This window comes from Agelaius tricolor, unplaced genomic scaffold, assembly GCF_023055355.1.
Source record: "Agelaius tricolor isolate 1412-34295 unplaced genomic scaffold, bAgeTri1.0.p SCAF_1, whole genome shotgun sequence".
NCBI classification, from domain to species: domain Eukaryota; kingdom Metazoa; phylum Chordata; class Aves; order Passeriformes; family Icteridae; genus Agelaius; species Agelaius tricolor.
In genome coordinates this window covers 37,209,579-37,226,143 of record NW_027269261.1, presented here as the reverse complement: position 1 = coordinate 37,226,143, position 16,565 = coordinate 37,209,579, and the positions used below count along the sequence as shown (strand labels likewise).

Below are 16,565 nucleotides of genomic sequence, written 5' to 3'. Positions count from 1 at the left end.
AGACAGAATCTTTCTGAAGGACTTTTTATTTCCTAATCTTTCAACCCTGGATTTAAAAAAGCCTAGTAAGTGTTACAGACATATAAACACACACACCCAGTGTTTTATGTACACTTACATATGGAAGAGAGCAAACCAATTTTCATCTATTGCTATTTTCATTTTCTGAATGAAATAATAACTTTGACAGAAGTCCGAAGAACTTCTAAGCACTTAATCAAAGGCTGCTTTTTTATTGTTCAACTGGAACAACAGGCAAACAAGAAACAATATGTTTGCACATTAAAAGCAGCAGTATGTAGAGGAGTGATTTTTTCAACTGCCTGTAATTGCCAGAACCCTCTGGATGCCAAAGGTCAGGCACAGTGACATGGAAAGTCACTCTCTTCTTGGACAGTACAGCCCATTTATGGTAGGAATCCAAGGAACTGCATGACATACCAAAAGGAAAATTCATACAGCTTAACATTAAGGACATGAGAACACAAGTGGAAGGGAGCTGGCTCAGTCAGAGCGCAGCAGAACTGCTGGCAGGGAAACCCTGCTGGCTTGGGAAGAAGCAAAGTATGACTGGAAACATTTCTTCCTGCAGAACTGTCCAACATCCAGTAACTTCCAGAGAAATTTAACATTAAATGTCACAATTCATCCAAGATCAAGAGCAATTGGTTTCATGCGTCAGTGTGTGGAAAGTTCACAACCATCACATGTTCTTGGAGACTGATTATTTCTTAATGTTCTGTTTTCAAGTCTTATTCACACTGCTGAACACCCAACTAGACATTAAAAGTATCTCTATTTTTTTTTGTACTATTATACAAGTACAACTCTGAAAAAGGCACATTTGTAGAGACCAAACCTGTCAGGAAATGCTACAATCCATTTAAATTTGCATTTAACACAACGAAGAATCAAACTCATTCCTGAATTTCACTTTCTATTACCTAAAAAAGGACACATGCTTCACTTGAATCACTCCAGTTAATCTGACAGAATAAGCATTCATAGAGGTGTAGAGGTAACAAGGAGTGGGGGAATAAGACCACACCCACCTGCATGGTGCGCAGCGTATCAACAGTTTCTACCTGTGGCACTACTTTGACTGGCTGACCCTCCCATGCACTCCAGCTGTCATCTAATTCATGGTCTTTGTCACTGTGTTTGGTCATCAGCAAGTAGGCCTCATATGTAAGCTCATCTGAATCCTTGGAGCAATCCTTCCCAGCAGCTGCATTGAGGAGCTGCAGAATCACAGCCTTTTCCCCTGCAATACTGCCTGGTACGAACACTTGTAAACTCTCCAGTCCGGGAATTTGTACCTGCAGATAAGAAATACACTGAGTGAGTGAATCTCATTGTCTTTATGGCAAATAAAAAGATAAAATAGGTACTATCATTTAAGCAACAGGAAGAATCTCCATCCTAAAGGGCTGTACAACATACATATTAAAATGATACCTTCAGCTAGTTTTGCATTGAAAGTCAAAATACATTATAAATTATCTCTTTAAAATCCAGTGGATCATCATTTTCAGCCATTTCTTTCTGTGTATTTCAAGCTAATCCTTCTACATATTCTCCTAAATGAATTTTGTAACAAAAGAAGTCCAGTTTCACATATATACTATATATGTATGCATATACACATATGTATACATATATAGTATGTATAAAATACATATCTAGAGTATAAAATATATATATACATATTTTAAAAAGTAAATTAGTCAACAAAGACTGGAGTATTAAAAGAAAAATTCCTTCAGAATTCATACATTTCTCAGTGACTACAAAAGACAACGAGTAAACAAAAATCTGTATAAAAAAGTATCAATTATTCTTCTACTTTCATAAAAGCCAGAATAAGACAAGTTAGAGGATTCTCTTTTAATAAAATACTACTCCTACTACTTAAAAACTACTTCCAAATATATCTGTCACATTGGTAGCAATACTTCAACCAAGTATCAGAAGCAGAATCAGACTGTAAAATACCCAATATCTTGACTTGACATGAGGTAAGTGACTCACAGTGGAGTTAAATTCTCTCTTTTTAGAGTGTCATGTTACCAAGCTAAGACAAAACACTGCACTCAGCAGTTCTACCACTAGGCAGACATATTTTATAACTAAAGGGACTATAATCTGCAAAATATTAATGGCTGTTACTAAAAGGTAAATTAGATTCCCAAAACTAATGAGCATTTGCCTGAAAAGGCTGTTAAAACTTTAAGCTCCCTACATGATATTAGAGGGCCAATATAAAAAGTGTTCATTATCAAAATGTGTGTCATTTAACTCATGTATAACAGATATGTCAAACTCAAGACACATTTTTTTCTTCCAGAAATGTACATAAGAAAAAGATACAGTCTTCCAAAGGTCTAGTAAAAGTAATATGGTGTCTTGAAGCAGCCAAGACTACACATTTGGGGGACAATATTTTTTTAAATAAACATATATTGATTTCCCTGGCTATTTTCCATCTCAAACAATTCACAGACCAGGGCCCTGCTGAGCCAGTTGTTTTGTCCATGTATTTAGAATCCTTTACAAACTTCTCTCCTATGAATTTGTTTGTGTCCCCTTCAACGAATTTCTGTATTCAGCAAACATTTACATAAATCAAACAAGAATTATGTCATTAAAAAGTTAGTGCATTATATCCCAACTGTGAAATATATATTAAATGCATGGAAGGACAAAAAAGAACAGCAAATCCAAATACATTTGAACTGCTGAAGCTGAATTTTTAAGGAATTTCACAAAACCACAAATGTGGGACTTTACACTGCAGTAAACACAGATCAGCAAGAGCTTAACTTACTTTTGCTGTATAACACATTTCTAGCAACAGTTACCCTGGAACAGAGCACAGTCCCTGCATTTCTCATGTCCTTAGTACTTTCTAGGAAGCTTGGTAAAGCAGACCTCCTCTATAATACTGTTGCTTTATAAAAGCAAAACACAGATCTATAGTCTGAGATTATCTACTCAAACATGTATTCATTCACCTTATAGATTTGCAAGCATTTGTTTCATAGCACTCACTGCTAAGTGTTATTAAACAGAAAGGTTTTTCCTCAGTCACAAAGAGAATCTTTGGAAAAAAAAGGAATTAAGGCACTGATTTCCCAAAGCATAGACTAGCATTCTCACTCATACAAGCACAAGTACAGAATGTGACTACCACAATTAAATATTAAATACACAACACTTTAAATGTTGAAATATAGATGTCCCCTTAAAACACTAGAACATGCCAATATTTGACATTTTGCTTAGCATACTCCGTTCACTTTCATGCCTCTAAACTTCATTACCTATGTGAATTTACCTTCACATACTCTTTTGTTTTCAGAGCATTCAGAAGATCTCGCACAGGGGCTGACAATGCAAATTCTGCTGCTATTTCAAGGTCCTACAAATAATGACAAAACAAAGGAATATGCTTTCAGACTAAATTTCTTAAATGCATATAAATAAGAGGAGACTGTTAACCTACCTTCCTCAGCATTTTAGCAAAACCAAGAGCCTTGGAGGCCCTTTCTCTAGCTTCATGGAACAGCTCTTTCAGTGCTCTGCTGGTCTCTATAACAGACCTCCTGAAAAATTGGTAGAAATGAAATTACAATGTTTTAATAAATCATATTACACTTACACAGCCATTAGAAAATAATTATTTACAGAATATGTTAATAAGAAGAACGTAAATATTTACAAGCAGCTGACAAATAAATTGAACTTGTGTAGGTACATTTTTGGTAAGAATAGAAAAATCTAATTCAAATATCATTACATAAAAACCTCTCATAGCCTGAATTACAGAGAAGGTTACTAGGCTTCAAAAAAACCAAAATTATTATTCCTTACTACCGCAGACAGAAGTACAGTGATACAGAATGCAAGTTTGCATTCTAAGGAATAAAATACATTATGCATCTGTCAGAGGCAGAGAAACATATATAAGTGTTTTGTAATTATTAAGCCAAAAGGTTTAATACCTGATTTCATCTGATGCCGTACTGTCATCAGCACTGGCCCAAAATTCATCACAACTGTCTTGTAGTCCAGAATCTAAAAATATTCCTGTAGACTTCAGCAGCATTCCTGCAATATCACTGTAGCAACAGAAATGGTGAAACTTCAGAGTTTTATTGAGGTAGCATGACATCTTATACTTCTTCCTTCTTATGCAAGAGAGCTGTTTCCATATCCATGTACAGAAATAGGCAGCACCTTGGGGCCCACAGACTACTACACCCTACACCTATGGCCACTCCAATAATCCATACATTCACAAAGACTAACAGCTGCTTAATGACATCTCAGGAAGTCCCATCTGGGAACCCCAAACAACTGCTGACTTGAATACCCCTCAGGTATAAAACAGCACCATAAGCAGAGGTATTAAATAAAACCTACCAAAATAGTTTTCCAGCTTGAGCTTCACCTCCTCTTATATAAGGAGTTATTTCTTTGGTGAAATTCCATTCTTCCTCTAACAGATTTTTTAAACTATGAGATGCTTGAGGTAACTGCTGCAACATTTGGATCCAGCTTCTCATATAATCAAAGTAAACCTGAACAAGGACACAGATCATTTAAACAGAAATTGTTACACAAGGTGTTAAGGACTAGAACTTCTCAAATCAACGGACAAACTCAGCATTATACAATTTTTAGAAGGTATTTCTACAATAATTTTCATTTGCTCCAACTGAAAATGAGCTCCATGTTTTCACACAAAAGGTGCAATTTATGGCTCAGCAAGTATTAAGTACAATGTCTCCACAATACCTTCCTGAAAATATTGACCACCTTGCTTGCTGTGCTGCTATTTACCATTGTGTTAGTGAATACTCAGAGTAGCCAGAGTTTTTAAAGCCTAAACTGCTGAAAAAAAGTCTCTAAACCTTTTATTAACTGGATTATGTCAAAAGGTTTTATCTGAACATATCCTCCTGGATACGGCTAAGTGCTGTGAAAAGGTCTCTGAGATTCTACACTACACTTGCTGTTCCTTTGTATCAAGTCTTATCTCTCACCTTTATTTAATTACTATTGTTTTAAACCAATATAAAAAATCCAGGTAAATTCAATATTTCTTTAACCATCTGCCCTTCAGGATTATATTGAATGCAAAAAATTACCTATTGCTGCAGTTCAATAATCCATAATATCCCTCCTCAAAAAATGGTTAAGATACTTTCTACTGGTTTCAGGTATTTTCAGACTACCCTGTAAAAATGCCAAGATCATAGAATCATGGAATATTTTGGGTTGAAAGGGACCTTAGGGATCCTCCAGTTCCAACCCTTATCTTTCAGAGGCCAAGTGGTTTTCTTAAAAAGACTGCTTTAACTAATTGCAACAATGAATACAAATTAAAACTAAGGTATCAATTATGCATTAATGCAATGACAATAGATAAAGATACAATGTTAGCAAAAAATAATATTTTATTCAATATTTTAAAGGTTACTAAAAGTTTAATTCAAACTTATGGAATTTACAGTTCTATATATGAACCATTTTTGGTAAATACAGGCAATTTACAAGTATATTGTACCACAGAACAAAACCCAGTATTGCTAAAACAGCACTGGCTTGTGTGTTACCTTTACAAGTCCATTAAAACAATAAAATTGTATCAAAGCAGGAAAAAGAAAAAAAGAAAAAGACAACCATCCCTAAAAGGGATAACAGATTTCTATTAGTAGTATTCAGATCAATACACCCAGTTGAATGCTCTTTTTTGAAGCTTACCATTAACATTTTATGCAAATCCTCTTCAAAAGAATCAATGTTGCAATCAATCTTCTGTAAGTCATCTAACACTTCCCGTAACATGAACTGGTAATATTGCTTCATTAAGAGTCCACCCTTCAGAACTTCTTTACACTCTCTCACTAGCTGCAAGAGAAAAACCCCAAAACTGCCATCAGTCAAGACATTACTCTTAAATTCACCCCTTGTCAGCCCACTTTGTCTAAATGTTAGTGTGCCACTAAATAATTTCTACAGCTTTTTGAAACAAATACTGTTGCTCTACACATCTGCAGGAAAGACATCACTAGTTTTCCAGGATTATTGCAATCCCATTATTTGCCACATCAGTGTAAATGGAGGTGGAAGCAGATGTTTCAGACTTACTCCCTGCACAATGCCACAGCAAGCAGCTTACTGGATAATTAGTTTTGAAAAGGGGCAAAAGGGCTCACAGTCACAAAATCACCACTTTCAATAGAAGCAAGTCAGGAAAAATACACAATTTGTTTAACATATGCTTAGAGAAATGTTTTACTACAGTGAATTCACTTTCAATCTCCTGGGCAGGTGCCCTCATTTCCAAAATCCGTGTCAGACTGAAAATGATTAATGTTTTTTTTGTTGCTTCCCTGGGCAATGCTAACATGAGAAAAGTTCTCTTTTCAGCTGCAGAAGGGGTTCCCTCTGGAAGAGCTGTCACCTCTCCCTGAAAGCTTAGTCTTTATCTATTTCAAGAGACATGCACAACCACAGTACAGGAGTACACAGGAGCAAGGATCATTTCAAACCTACACTAACATGTTAATGCCTGTCCTTCAGAAGCCCTTTGAGTGCTAAGTGTGTATTCTGAGATCCTCATCAGTCTTCAAGTTTGACAAACTGATTCTTTTCTGAGGGTCAGAGGGAATGGAATTGCTGGAATTAATATGCTTTTTAAAATCTTCTATAATGGCTCTCCTGGCAAAGTAATATATCAACAGAGTGGGCTCAATGTATGAGAAATTATAATGGCACAAAAGCAGAAAACATACAAGAATGTTATTAGTATGACAAGAGTCTCTGGAATCCTTTACAGACCAGAACACTTGTATTGCACTCCTTGATGTGCAGAGGAAACAAGGACAATAGTCTGAATTCTACGGTGTAAAATTTACCAAGTTAGGTGAAAAAGGGTAAAAAAAGTAATTTTTTATAAGGTAGAAATCCAAATGGACACTTTTATATCCCTAATATGTCATATACTTTAAAATTAATGTCCTTCGTCAATCCACTCAATCACATGCAGTGTACTTTCTGTTAACCTATGGGGTTATTTTTTCCCTTCAATGTACATCCATTCCAAAATAAACTTGAAAAGCTTCATTAAAAATTGAATTTATTTAAATAATTCTCTTCTACAGGGGTATGCTATTGAGTGATAGAATATAGAATTCACCAAAAAACAGTAGAGTTAATCTTACTGTCAACTTTTGAAAATTAAATTCATGAGGCAGTGGCTAATCATTGTGCAATTTTGGTGTACAATGAGCACATGAAAGAATATACAGTTTAAACTGAAAATATTACCACTATTGGTTTGATGGTTGCTTTTTGTTTAGGTAGTTTATACAACAAATTATTTTCTTAAAGCAGGTGGGGCAAGACAAACAATACAAAATTTAACAACCAGACAGAAATAACCCACATGCACATACACACATCCACCTCTCAACATCAATGCTGAATTTAAAAACCATCTTGAACTGTTCAGGCAGTAAACTGTCATTAAAAGAGAACAGCTCTCTCCAATAATACAGGATTACCAGGATTACAAAAGCTAGTATTAAAAGTGAAACATGGACAAAAAGGAGGAAGGCAGCAAGAAAGAACAGGAGAAAAGGCACATTGTAAGAGGCATATAATCTGTGTTAGTTTTCTTTTTGTGTATATACTTTTTTTTATTGAAAATCATATTAATTTTTTAATACAATTGACTTGCTAGTAATACAAAAATTTAATGTCACCTTGAAAAAGTTGAGTAACAAGACTATCATACCTGATACATTCACACAGTACTGCTACATATTTCCAATGGTACCAAAAAGTAAGAGACACTTAAAGGTCTCCATGCCTCAAATAAGACTCACTAGGTCAATCACTACAAAAAACAGACTCTGCTGTGCTACTTGCATATAAAGAACAATCAAGACCATCTAACAGAAGGAAATGGAGCAGTACCACTTCCAGAACGCTGTGCTGTAGCATCAGCTCTCCTTCCTGAATAATATCTTGAAAGAACTGAAAAATCTTATGTCTGCAGTTAAGATGGCTCAGCTGTCTTGTGTACAAGTTTTGCATCCCTGCCCAGTGGCCAGGAGAGCAGCATGACTGAAGACAGGTGAGTTGATCATATTCAGATGGTCAGCTTCTGAGAGCTACAGAGTGTGATGCAGGACATTGATGAGGTCCCCTCTCAGCTGTCACCCCTCCAGGCTGAACAGGCCCAGCTCCCTCAGCCTTTCCTCACAGGAGAGATGTTCCAAGTCCCTAATCATCCTTGTCCTCCACTGGAGCCAGTCCAGGAGCTCCATGTCTCCCTTGTACTGAGGAGCTCAGAACTGGACACAGCAGTCCTGATGCACCTCACTAGGGCTTGAGTAGAGGGGCAGGATCACCTCCCTCAACCTGCTGGCAATGCTCCCACATGATAATAAACTAATTTGGGGATCAATCTAATTGTAGGAACCAGCTTCCAGAAGGTTTGGACCAGAGAATCTCTAATCCACTCTTCTCTGTAATTCTGTAATACTCTACGGACTTGCAGAATAACACAGACTCCTGGACTCTTCAGCTTCATGAAGACTTTAGGAATTGTAATTTTTCAGGAAACAAACAGATCTATTTTTCTAATTTTTCAGGAAACAAACAGATCTATTTGCAAAACATCCTCCACAGCTCCTTTGCCTATTCAGAAGTATTGTGTGGGACAGGAAGCATTTGCTGAGTTGAATTCATGTTTTCAATGTCATTAGTAAGGCAGTATCCACCACCAAAACAGTCTGGTACAAACATATTGTTTTCCAGGAGGAAAGTGTAATTTTTACTTAACTTGGAGTCCACAAGGAGCACACAAAATGTTAAGGGGGAAAAAACAAAATCACCCCCATCTCTGAAGGGTACACTGTGCTTAACAACAGAGTATGCTATGCAGCAGATCACTCTGTGACTCTTAAGGCTGAAATTGTAGGCTTCAATCAATGGGGAGAACAAGGGAGAGCATAGGGCAGGAAGGAAGAGAGGACAAATTTATTTGGGACCACAAAGTAACATAGCAACGGATTTAGGATCAGCAAGTAACTGGGATGTGAGATCACAATCAGTCCAAGAACTTATTTAGATGTTTACTCCCAGAGATCATCTGATAAAACCGCAATTTGGTTATGCTTGCCAGGATGCAGGGACATCAGATGAATTTAGTAGGTCCTAGGCTATAGTTTGAAAATTGTCATTAATCTAAACAGCCTTTATTGTACCTGACAGCCTCCAGAAAATAAATCTTTATACAATACTCTCAAACAGTGACAAGACTGACAGTCTTGGGTCACTACCCACAGAAAATAATACACTAAGCTAGGGAAGATTTTTTTTATTTCATTTTTGTTCTCAATTAACTTTCACTATGCGACTACTGCACGTTAGCAGATGTCTTGCATTCACAAGAGAAAAAATCAAATCAAAGAAAAAAGAGAAATACAGACCCTTAAAACTACTTATAGTGCCTAAGAAACCTAAACAGAGGAAGATGTGCTAGAATAGATTATATAGCTTATAATGCAAATGGAATAAATATCATCTATTTCTGTTGGCTAATAATATTTTCAATCACCAGTTTTGATATGGAAGCCTAAATCACAGAGCTATACGTGACTAGTTATTTATTATGCAAAAAGCAGATCTCCATATGAAATACAAGACTATTTTAAAAACTTATTACATAATTATACATTGTAATTTCTTGCACTAATCCTCTTTAAACTGACGCCGTATCCTAATGAAATGACAAAATATTTCAAATAGGAAATACATATTAAAAAAGAAATTGAAGCAAACCTGTTTAATACTCAAAAGAGATGGTTCCCCAGCAGGTCTTTGTTCCAACCTCAACTTGAGACATTCATGGATAACATTGAGCAGGACCCGGCAGAGAACCAAGAATGCCGGTTCAAAAGATGGCAAATCCATGGATTTCAACTCCTCCCATGATACTTCACTGCATTTTTGCTCGCAACAAGGTGGGAAATTTAGTAACTGCACATAATCTGAACACAACATGGGATCTGGAAATTCTGAAAACTGTAACAAAAAATAGGTATCATGAAAAGGAACCTTAAAAGTCTTTAGGATTTTGGATTTGTTTAAAATAGCATGCACAAAAGTATGTTTTTAAAAGGTAAAAGTCTATTAGCTGGCAAGTCAACCACTCAAGTTTCAAGTTTACATCATTGGGAGATTTTTATGTTAACTTTTTTTTTTAAGGATCATCAGCCTCAGGAAAAACAACTATGGACCCTTTGGAATGAACAAAACCACTTACTTTATGTTTATGACATTATCTAGAAAAACAAGTGTACACTAAGCTACATCAGGTACATAACCCCATTCCTTTTCAAATACAAAATGCATATATTAACATAAAACTCCACATTGTAAATGAATGCAATATTTTAAAAAATGTCACAATCTAAACTAAGCCAAAGTACCAAGAAAGTAACTTGAATTTTGGTAGCTTTTAAATTTAAACTGTTTAAAAAAGGAAGATGAAATATAGACATCAAGCTGGCTTGTTCTTTTGAGGATTTTTGGTTTGTTTTTTTTAATAATAGACTTATTTTTCATTTAAACTAAGATTCCATTTAAATAAAATTACTTTTGTAATTAGAGAAAATAATTGAGACTCTATGAAATAAACATCCTAGAAATCTAAGCTATATACCTTGTGATAACATTCTAAGCAAGGCTGTACATGGAGGTACTCTGGGGTTTAATTTAGAAAGAAAAGTTGGACTGCAGAATGTGTAGCTCCTAAAGATAGCAACACACTAGTCATCATTTAAGGATAAGATTTGTTTCAGATCAAGTTTGTTTTACTCTTATTCTCATTTCTCAGCTGCTAACTAGGACATCTGAATATCTTTCATTCATACAGTAGACATAGCTAGTCTTTTCTAGGTTTTTCTTCAGCCAAATTTAAATAACATTACTACAAAAGGGAGAAAAACATTAACCAGTAATTAAAGTAAGGTAATGAAAAATGATAAAACTACTGCCTAAAAAGTTTAAAAAAACCTTTTAAACTCATAATCTAGCAGAAAATTAAAATACATATTTACAAACATATCTTCTTAAATGGAATATTAATGTCTTCTTTTTACTCTCTTTCAAAGGAACATATAGCACCAGAATAGCATCAGAGCTGAAGATCTTTACACAAGAAGTTTTCATTAACAAACAGATCATGAAAATACAACACTTCCACAATACAAAAAAACCCTTAAGAAATACAATCCTCATGGTGATGCACATATAGTTTAGGGAAATTCAGTTCCTATAAAAAGATTAAATAACTCGTCTATAAGCAAGAATTACATAGCCAAATTGAATAAACTTGCAATATTCTTTTCTAGCATCAAGGATAACAGTAAATGACATTAGGGCTTAGTACCAGACACCTAAACTTTTATTGTTCAATCTGACTAATCTTAATCTTCTGCAGGCCCAAGCTGAAATATTTCAAATACTTCTTATAAAAACCTCAAGAAAAACTCTAAGCCATTTATTGAGAGTGTACAAAAAAACCATACTCCAAATTGCAGCCAGTTGAATAAACAACAAACAGGGTACACAAGCTTAAATACATTCTATTAAAATAATATCTGATCTCATATACTAAGTTAGAAATAGTATCCATCTTGACAAGAATGAAAACGTACAACTTATATACAGAATGGACTCTATAATGCCTAGAGCCCTGGTAAAGTATCAGAGCCTGCAGAGGAATCAAACATGTTTTAGAAAACATTAAGACCAGGAATATGTATAAAGATTTACACATATTTAGGATGAAATGAGCATTAAAATACATACAGTGGAAGAATCCAGAAAGCACATTTTAGATGTATTTTAGACACTGTTTAAGCAACAATAGAAACTAAAGTATGTCCAGAGACTTAGAAGTATACACATAAACACAGAGTCAAGTAACAGAAACAATAAAGATTAACAAAATACTAACAACTCTGTCTGCATACAAATACCAAACTGAACTGCACAAAAAAAAAGACACTACATTCAAAGTTCTGTCAGGTGCAAAGACCAAGCAACTGAAACCCATCTCTTCCATTTTAGTATAAAGTCATCTTTTGCTGCATTAAGTACAGAGTTGTTTGTGGTGGTGCAGAAAAGAAGTTGACAATTTATATATATATATAACATTCACCTTTACTAAAAACCATTACTTAAAAGGGATTAAAGGTAATAATTACTGAAAATGAACATTCAAAGTAGTCACAAGGGAGAAGGGAGAAAAGATTAACCTTACACCTTATACAAGTCATCCAACACTACATTATTACAAAGTCTAATTCTCTGAAGCGGCAGCAAAAATTCTACCTACTTAATGTCTCATTAATTTGTTTTAAAAACCCTTATGGGGTCAAAACTTTTGAGGTATTTAGCAGTTCCAAAAATATATTCAAAGTCCATTTTCAATACCCCCATATTATGTTTTGTTTACTTTTATTTGTTTAAATTTATTTCAACCTATATATATATATTAAGCTCAACTTTCTAAGTGTATGTGGTTTGGGGGTGCTTTTGGTTACTGTAACAAGATACCTGCAAGTTTTGCTTAGGCACTTGACTCTAAGGAAATGTTCATGCATTTCTAATGCAAATTTTCTAAAACACAAGCTGAAACCAATTAGAGAATAAATAAAATTTCAACTAGCAGCTTAATTTCTACAGTAATATCTACACTAGTAACAGTACAAACAAAAAACTTTCAAAATTAAATAGCTTTATATTTATAAATTTATTCATCCTAAAAAATAACTTCTAAGGGAGATCAGCAATTCTTAGTCCTTTTGCAAATGTGAAATTCAATAAAAAGAGATCTGCAACATTTTGAAGACCACATATGATATCCATTTCAGAATGGGCATGTTGGCTAAGACATGCCTTTGTCCAGAATTCTCAGAATTTTGCCCAGAATTCTCAGTGCCACTTTACCAAGGAGATCAAGACCACCAATTTTTCCTAGCATAAAAATGCCTACAAGTTAGATAACAGTTTATATTAAGAAACAATACTCTGCATTGACAGAATTAGTGACCCCATCTTACAATATGAAACTACTGTCCTTCACTTACTGCTTAATTCCTACATTGGTTTTATTAACTCAGTCATTCCTAATTAAGAATATAAAATTACCCAAAGAAAAACAATAATTAAGTTGAAAGCCAGCTAAAGAATGCAACATTAACATGATTTGTTTTCACAGATTTCAAGGTTGAGTCCATTCATTTATCTATCCCATCTCTTCTCAAGCACAATGTGCCATCACAGTACTACATTTGTGTAGACAAGAAAAACCACCAAAAAAAAAAAAACCACCCTACAGTGACATTTTTATAAAGAATGTCTTGCAGAAAAACATCCAGTCTTGAAGACAAGAAAAATTACCACCTCCACAGCTGATTTTTCTCAAATTCAACTGTTGTGCCTGATTTTCCACAGTGATTTTTCTGACTTGTTGATTTAGACATTAGAAAATATAATGAACAAAAATGTTATCATAAAAATGTCATTTCAATTACGAACAAGAACAGAGAACTAGCTTGGGCTTCACACAAATTCAGTCGAACAACAGATTCATTTCCAGGGAAGGAGATCTGGGCTCCTAATCATAACATACACTGTTTTTCAAAAACCAACTAAGCAACCAAAATGTTGATAAGATCCCAATTCCTACATTTTCAGTCAGGAACAACACAGCAAGGAGGTGCTCCTGTAATCCATTTACACTAGTAACCTACCTCCAGCTGGTGATCACTCCTTACTAACGCCATACGGGCCCTTTGCAATGAACCATGCATTAGCTTGTGCAGTCTTAAAATTAGTTTCCTCAACCCCATTTGCTTCAGTGCTTTATCAACAAACGGCCTGTAAATAGAGGTCAAACAGTGTTGGCTGCAGCTTCCCTCAGTGCTGCATTCTGGAATAACCCAGGAAGTAGAGTCATCCTCAGATTCAAGCCTATCAAGCTTCCTTGAAAAATGGTCCTGAAAGTCAAAATTTGGCTTATTAGTAAAATTGTTCTTGATGGCTTGTCTGAGTTCCTCAACATTCTCCTCAGAGATTTGTTCTTCACCATCACTCTCTTCTGTGCATGTTCCTGAGGATTCCTTTACTTCTACTTCCCTATCAACGTCTTCATCATCTGGATCATTGTCCTTAGACAGTCGAGGAGAAGGAATTTCAAACACTGGCCAGCCAATGTCAGACAGATTTTTGATGCCCAATACAGTCCCCATAATCCTTAGTTTCTGGTTTAAGTCTTTTGTAATATTTAACCATAGACAGAGTGCCTGCACCCTGTCTTGGAAGTCCTTTGCAGCATACTTTTCGTAGTCCTTTTGAAGAGCCTGCAGAGATGGATAAAGTGCTTCTATGTACTCCAGCAGCTCCATTATTCGCTTTACCTGCTCAAATGAGACCCGCTGCCGATGGAGGTGTTCATGGTAACTCGAGTAACCCAAAGCACTAGTTCCATGTGTCGATTTGCAAACTCCTTCTCCTGAAGTACCATTGAGACTGGCTCCATTTTTTACAGAGGAGAAGTTTCCATAGTCCACTTTGAAGGTGAGGATTTCATTGATGATATCGGGGATAGCTTGACGGGCTGCATAGAGATAGAGGTCTTGGTCATTAATGCTCCGGCCAGCATGCCAAGCTTGCAGCTCCAGCCAGATCAGCTCATTGGATCGGTTCAACCAGACAGAGGAAGTGTTTTCCTGTCCTCTCTGCTCCCTGTCCTTTTTCTTTGAGACTGAGGTAAGTTTTAACAAAAGCCGGAGGGTTTCAAAGAATTTTAACCGGTCTGCCGGGCAATCAGTCCTAGAAGTCTGGCGTGTAGTTCTGGGTATTGGCATGGGCACAGAGACTGGAAGCTTAGCATGGCTACAGCCAAGGCTGAGGTAAGGCTTATTGAGATCAACATCTGGAATTGTTTTTTTTGGCAGAGAGCCACCAACTGAGTCTAACATAAATGAGCACTGCACATTTTTCTTGTGATCTCGTTCTGTTGTCCTTAGGGCATCTCTGATCTTCTTCCCTTGCTTATAGCTGTGCTCTTCCACATTCTCAATGGTTTTCCCATTGTCTTTATGCAAAGACTGAGATGGCACACTCATCTTTTCTGTAAGCAAAGAAAAAAGAATGTGACTGCAGCAACAAAAACAAGCATATTTCAGTTCAGTTCCCAATCACTTTTCTTAGGTTGAGCATAAAAATGCTTAATATCAATAAAACAAAACGGGCACGGATAGAAGTAAAATGTAGTCTTACTATTCGAAGTTACCACTACTATACCCTAAACCAAAGGATTTTTTCTTTTTCTCTTACTTTACCTTTTTTTGCAGAAAGGACCTCAGAGAATTGTCATCTTAAGCATCCCAACAAACATGGTGTGACAGAAATTAAACAACCAAGTACCAGAAGCACAAGTAAGCCAAGCTCCTGATTCCCAAAATTCTTTCAGTTATCTAAATAAAGATACCTTAAATCTTATTTGTAAACATCTAAAAAGTTATTTCAAATATATTTTTATAATGATTAGTTACATCCAACCAACCTCTGATAGACTTCTCTTACTGAAGTATAGCCATTCAAGCTCAGTAAGAGCATATGCATACACATTCAAGGTCAACAACTACTCCACAAGGTTTTGGGGTGGCTTTTTTTTTCCTCTTCATAATTCAAACTAACTGTTCTGAGATGGTACACGTAGGCAAAGTTAAAAAAATAAAACCATGAACTTTCCAGAAAAAGATACTTTACACAACACTACCCAATTAATCAGGGAAAAAAACCTCAAACATATTTTAAGATACTCATGATAACAAAGAAAAGGATATTATCAAGCCAGAAGTAACCATTCCCTTCACAAATAGAAAGACCTTGCTCCAAAAACTCTAAATCTATAAGCAGGGATAAACAATAACTCCTTGTTTCTCATAAAGGTATCAAACTTCCACGTGTGCTTAAAAGCAAAGGCTAACAACAAAATATAATACATTATATTTCTTTAGTATCGCAATGTCTCTGTTTAGAAACTAACTCTTTTTTAAGGCACATAATGAAAAAACAACAACAAAAAAATCAACAAAAGCAAGAAAAGTTTACATAGCCACTATAAACAGGGTTAAAATAGAGTTAAAGTTGCAACAGAAGAATTTTACTGGCTTTTAAATGTGCCTTTTAGTGAAGTTAAAGAGGCCTAATGCCCACAGTTAACTGGCAATAGTAACAGGATTTTTCTGTATTTTCATATAAGGAAGAAGTATTTTGGTGAATGTTCTCTTCAGTGATGTTATTTGGAGGTTGCATGAAGTGAAAGGGAATAGCTTTGGAAAATGTTTGTATTGGCCCTTCTTTTGTTACGAACTTGCATTCCACAGCCCTACACAAACAAAGAATTTACTATATTCCCTTATTCACTCTAAACAATTCACCTTTTTCTTCCCTACATTTTACCT

At 35.5% G+C, this 16,565-nt stretch overlaps 1 protein-coding gene across 13 annotated transcripts in view; it reads right to left on the bottom strand.

The window, feature by feature from the left end:
• MAP3K4 (mitogen-activated protein kinase kinase kinase 4) overlaps positions 1-16,565 on the bottom strand; it is a 62,959-nt gene that overhangs the window by 32,116 nt on the left and 14,278 nt on the right. For 12 of the 13 annotated variants that reach the window (XR_011679690.1, XM_071430310.1, XM_071430315.1 and 9 more), the window contains exons 3-10: positions 13,845-15,226; positions 9,862-10,104; positions 5,770-5,916; positions 4,426-4,583; positions 4,005-4,121; positions 3,506-3,605; positions 3,338-3,421; positions 1,053-1,319 (exon numbers count right to left, since the gene is read on the bottom strand). Coding sequence is in view for 12 of the 13 variants with exons in the window: in XM_071430310.1 (XP_071286411.1) it covers positions 1,053-1,319; positions 3,338-3,421; positions 3,506-3,605; positions 4,005-4,121; positions 4,426-4,583; positions 5,770-5,916; positions 9,862-10,104; positions 13,845-15,226 (2,498 nt within the window). In the remaining variant the exon portion in view is untranslated. The remainder of the gene's footprint in view (positions 1-1,052; positions 1,320-3,337; positions 3,422-3,505; positions 3,606-4,004; positions 4,122-4,425; positions 4,584-5,769; positions 5,917-9,861; positions 10,105-13,844; positions 15,227-16,565) is intronic. The other variant, XM_071430299.1, reaches the window with a different exon arrangement.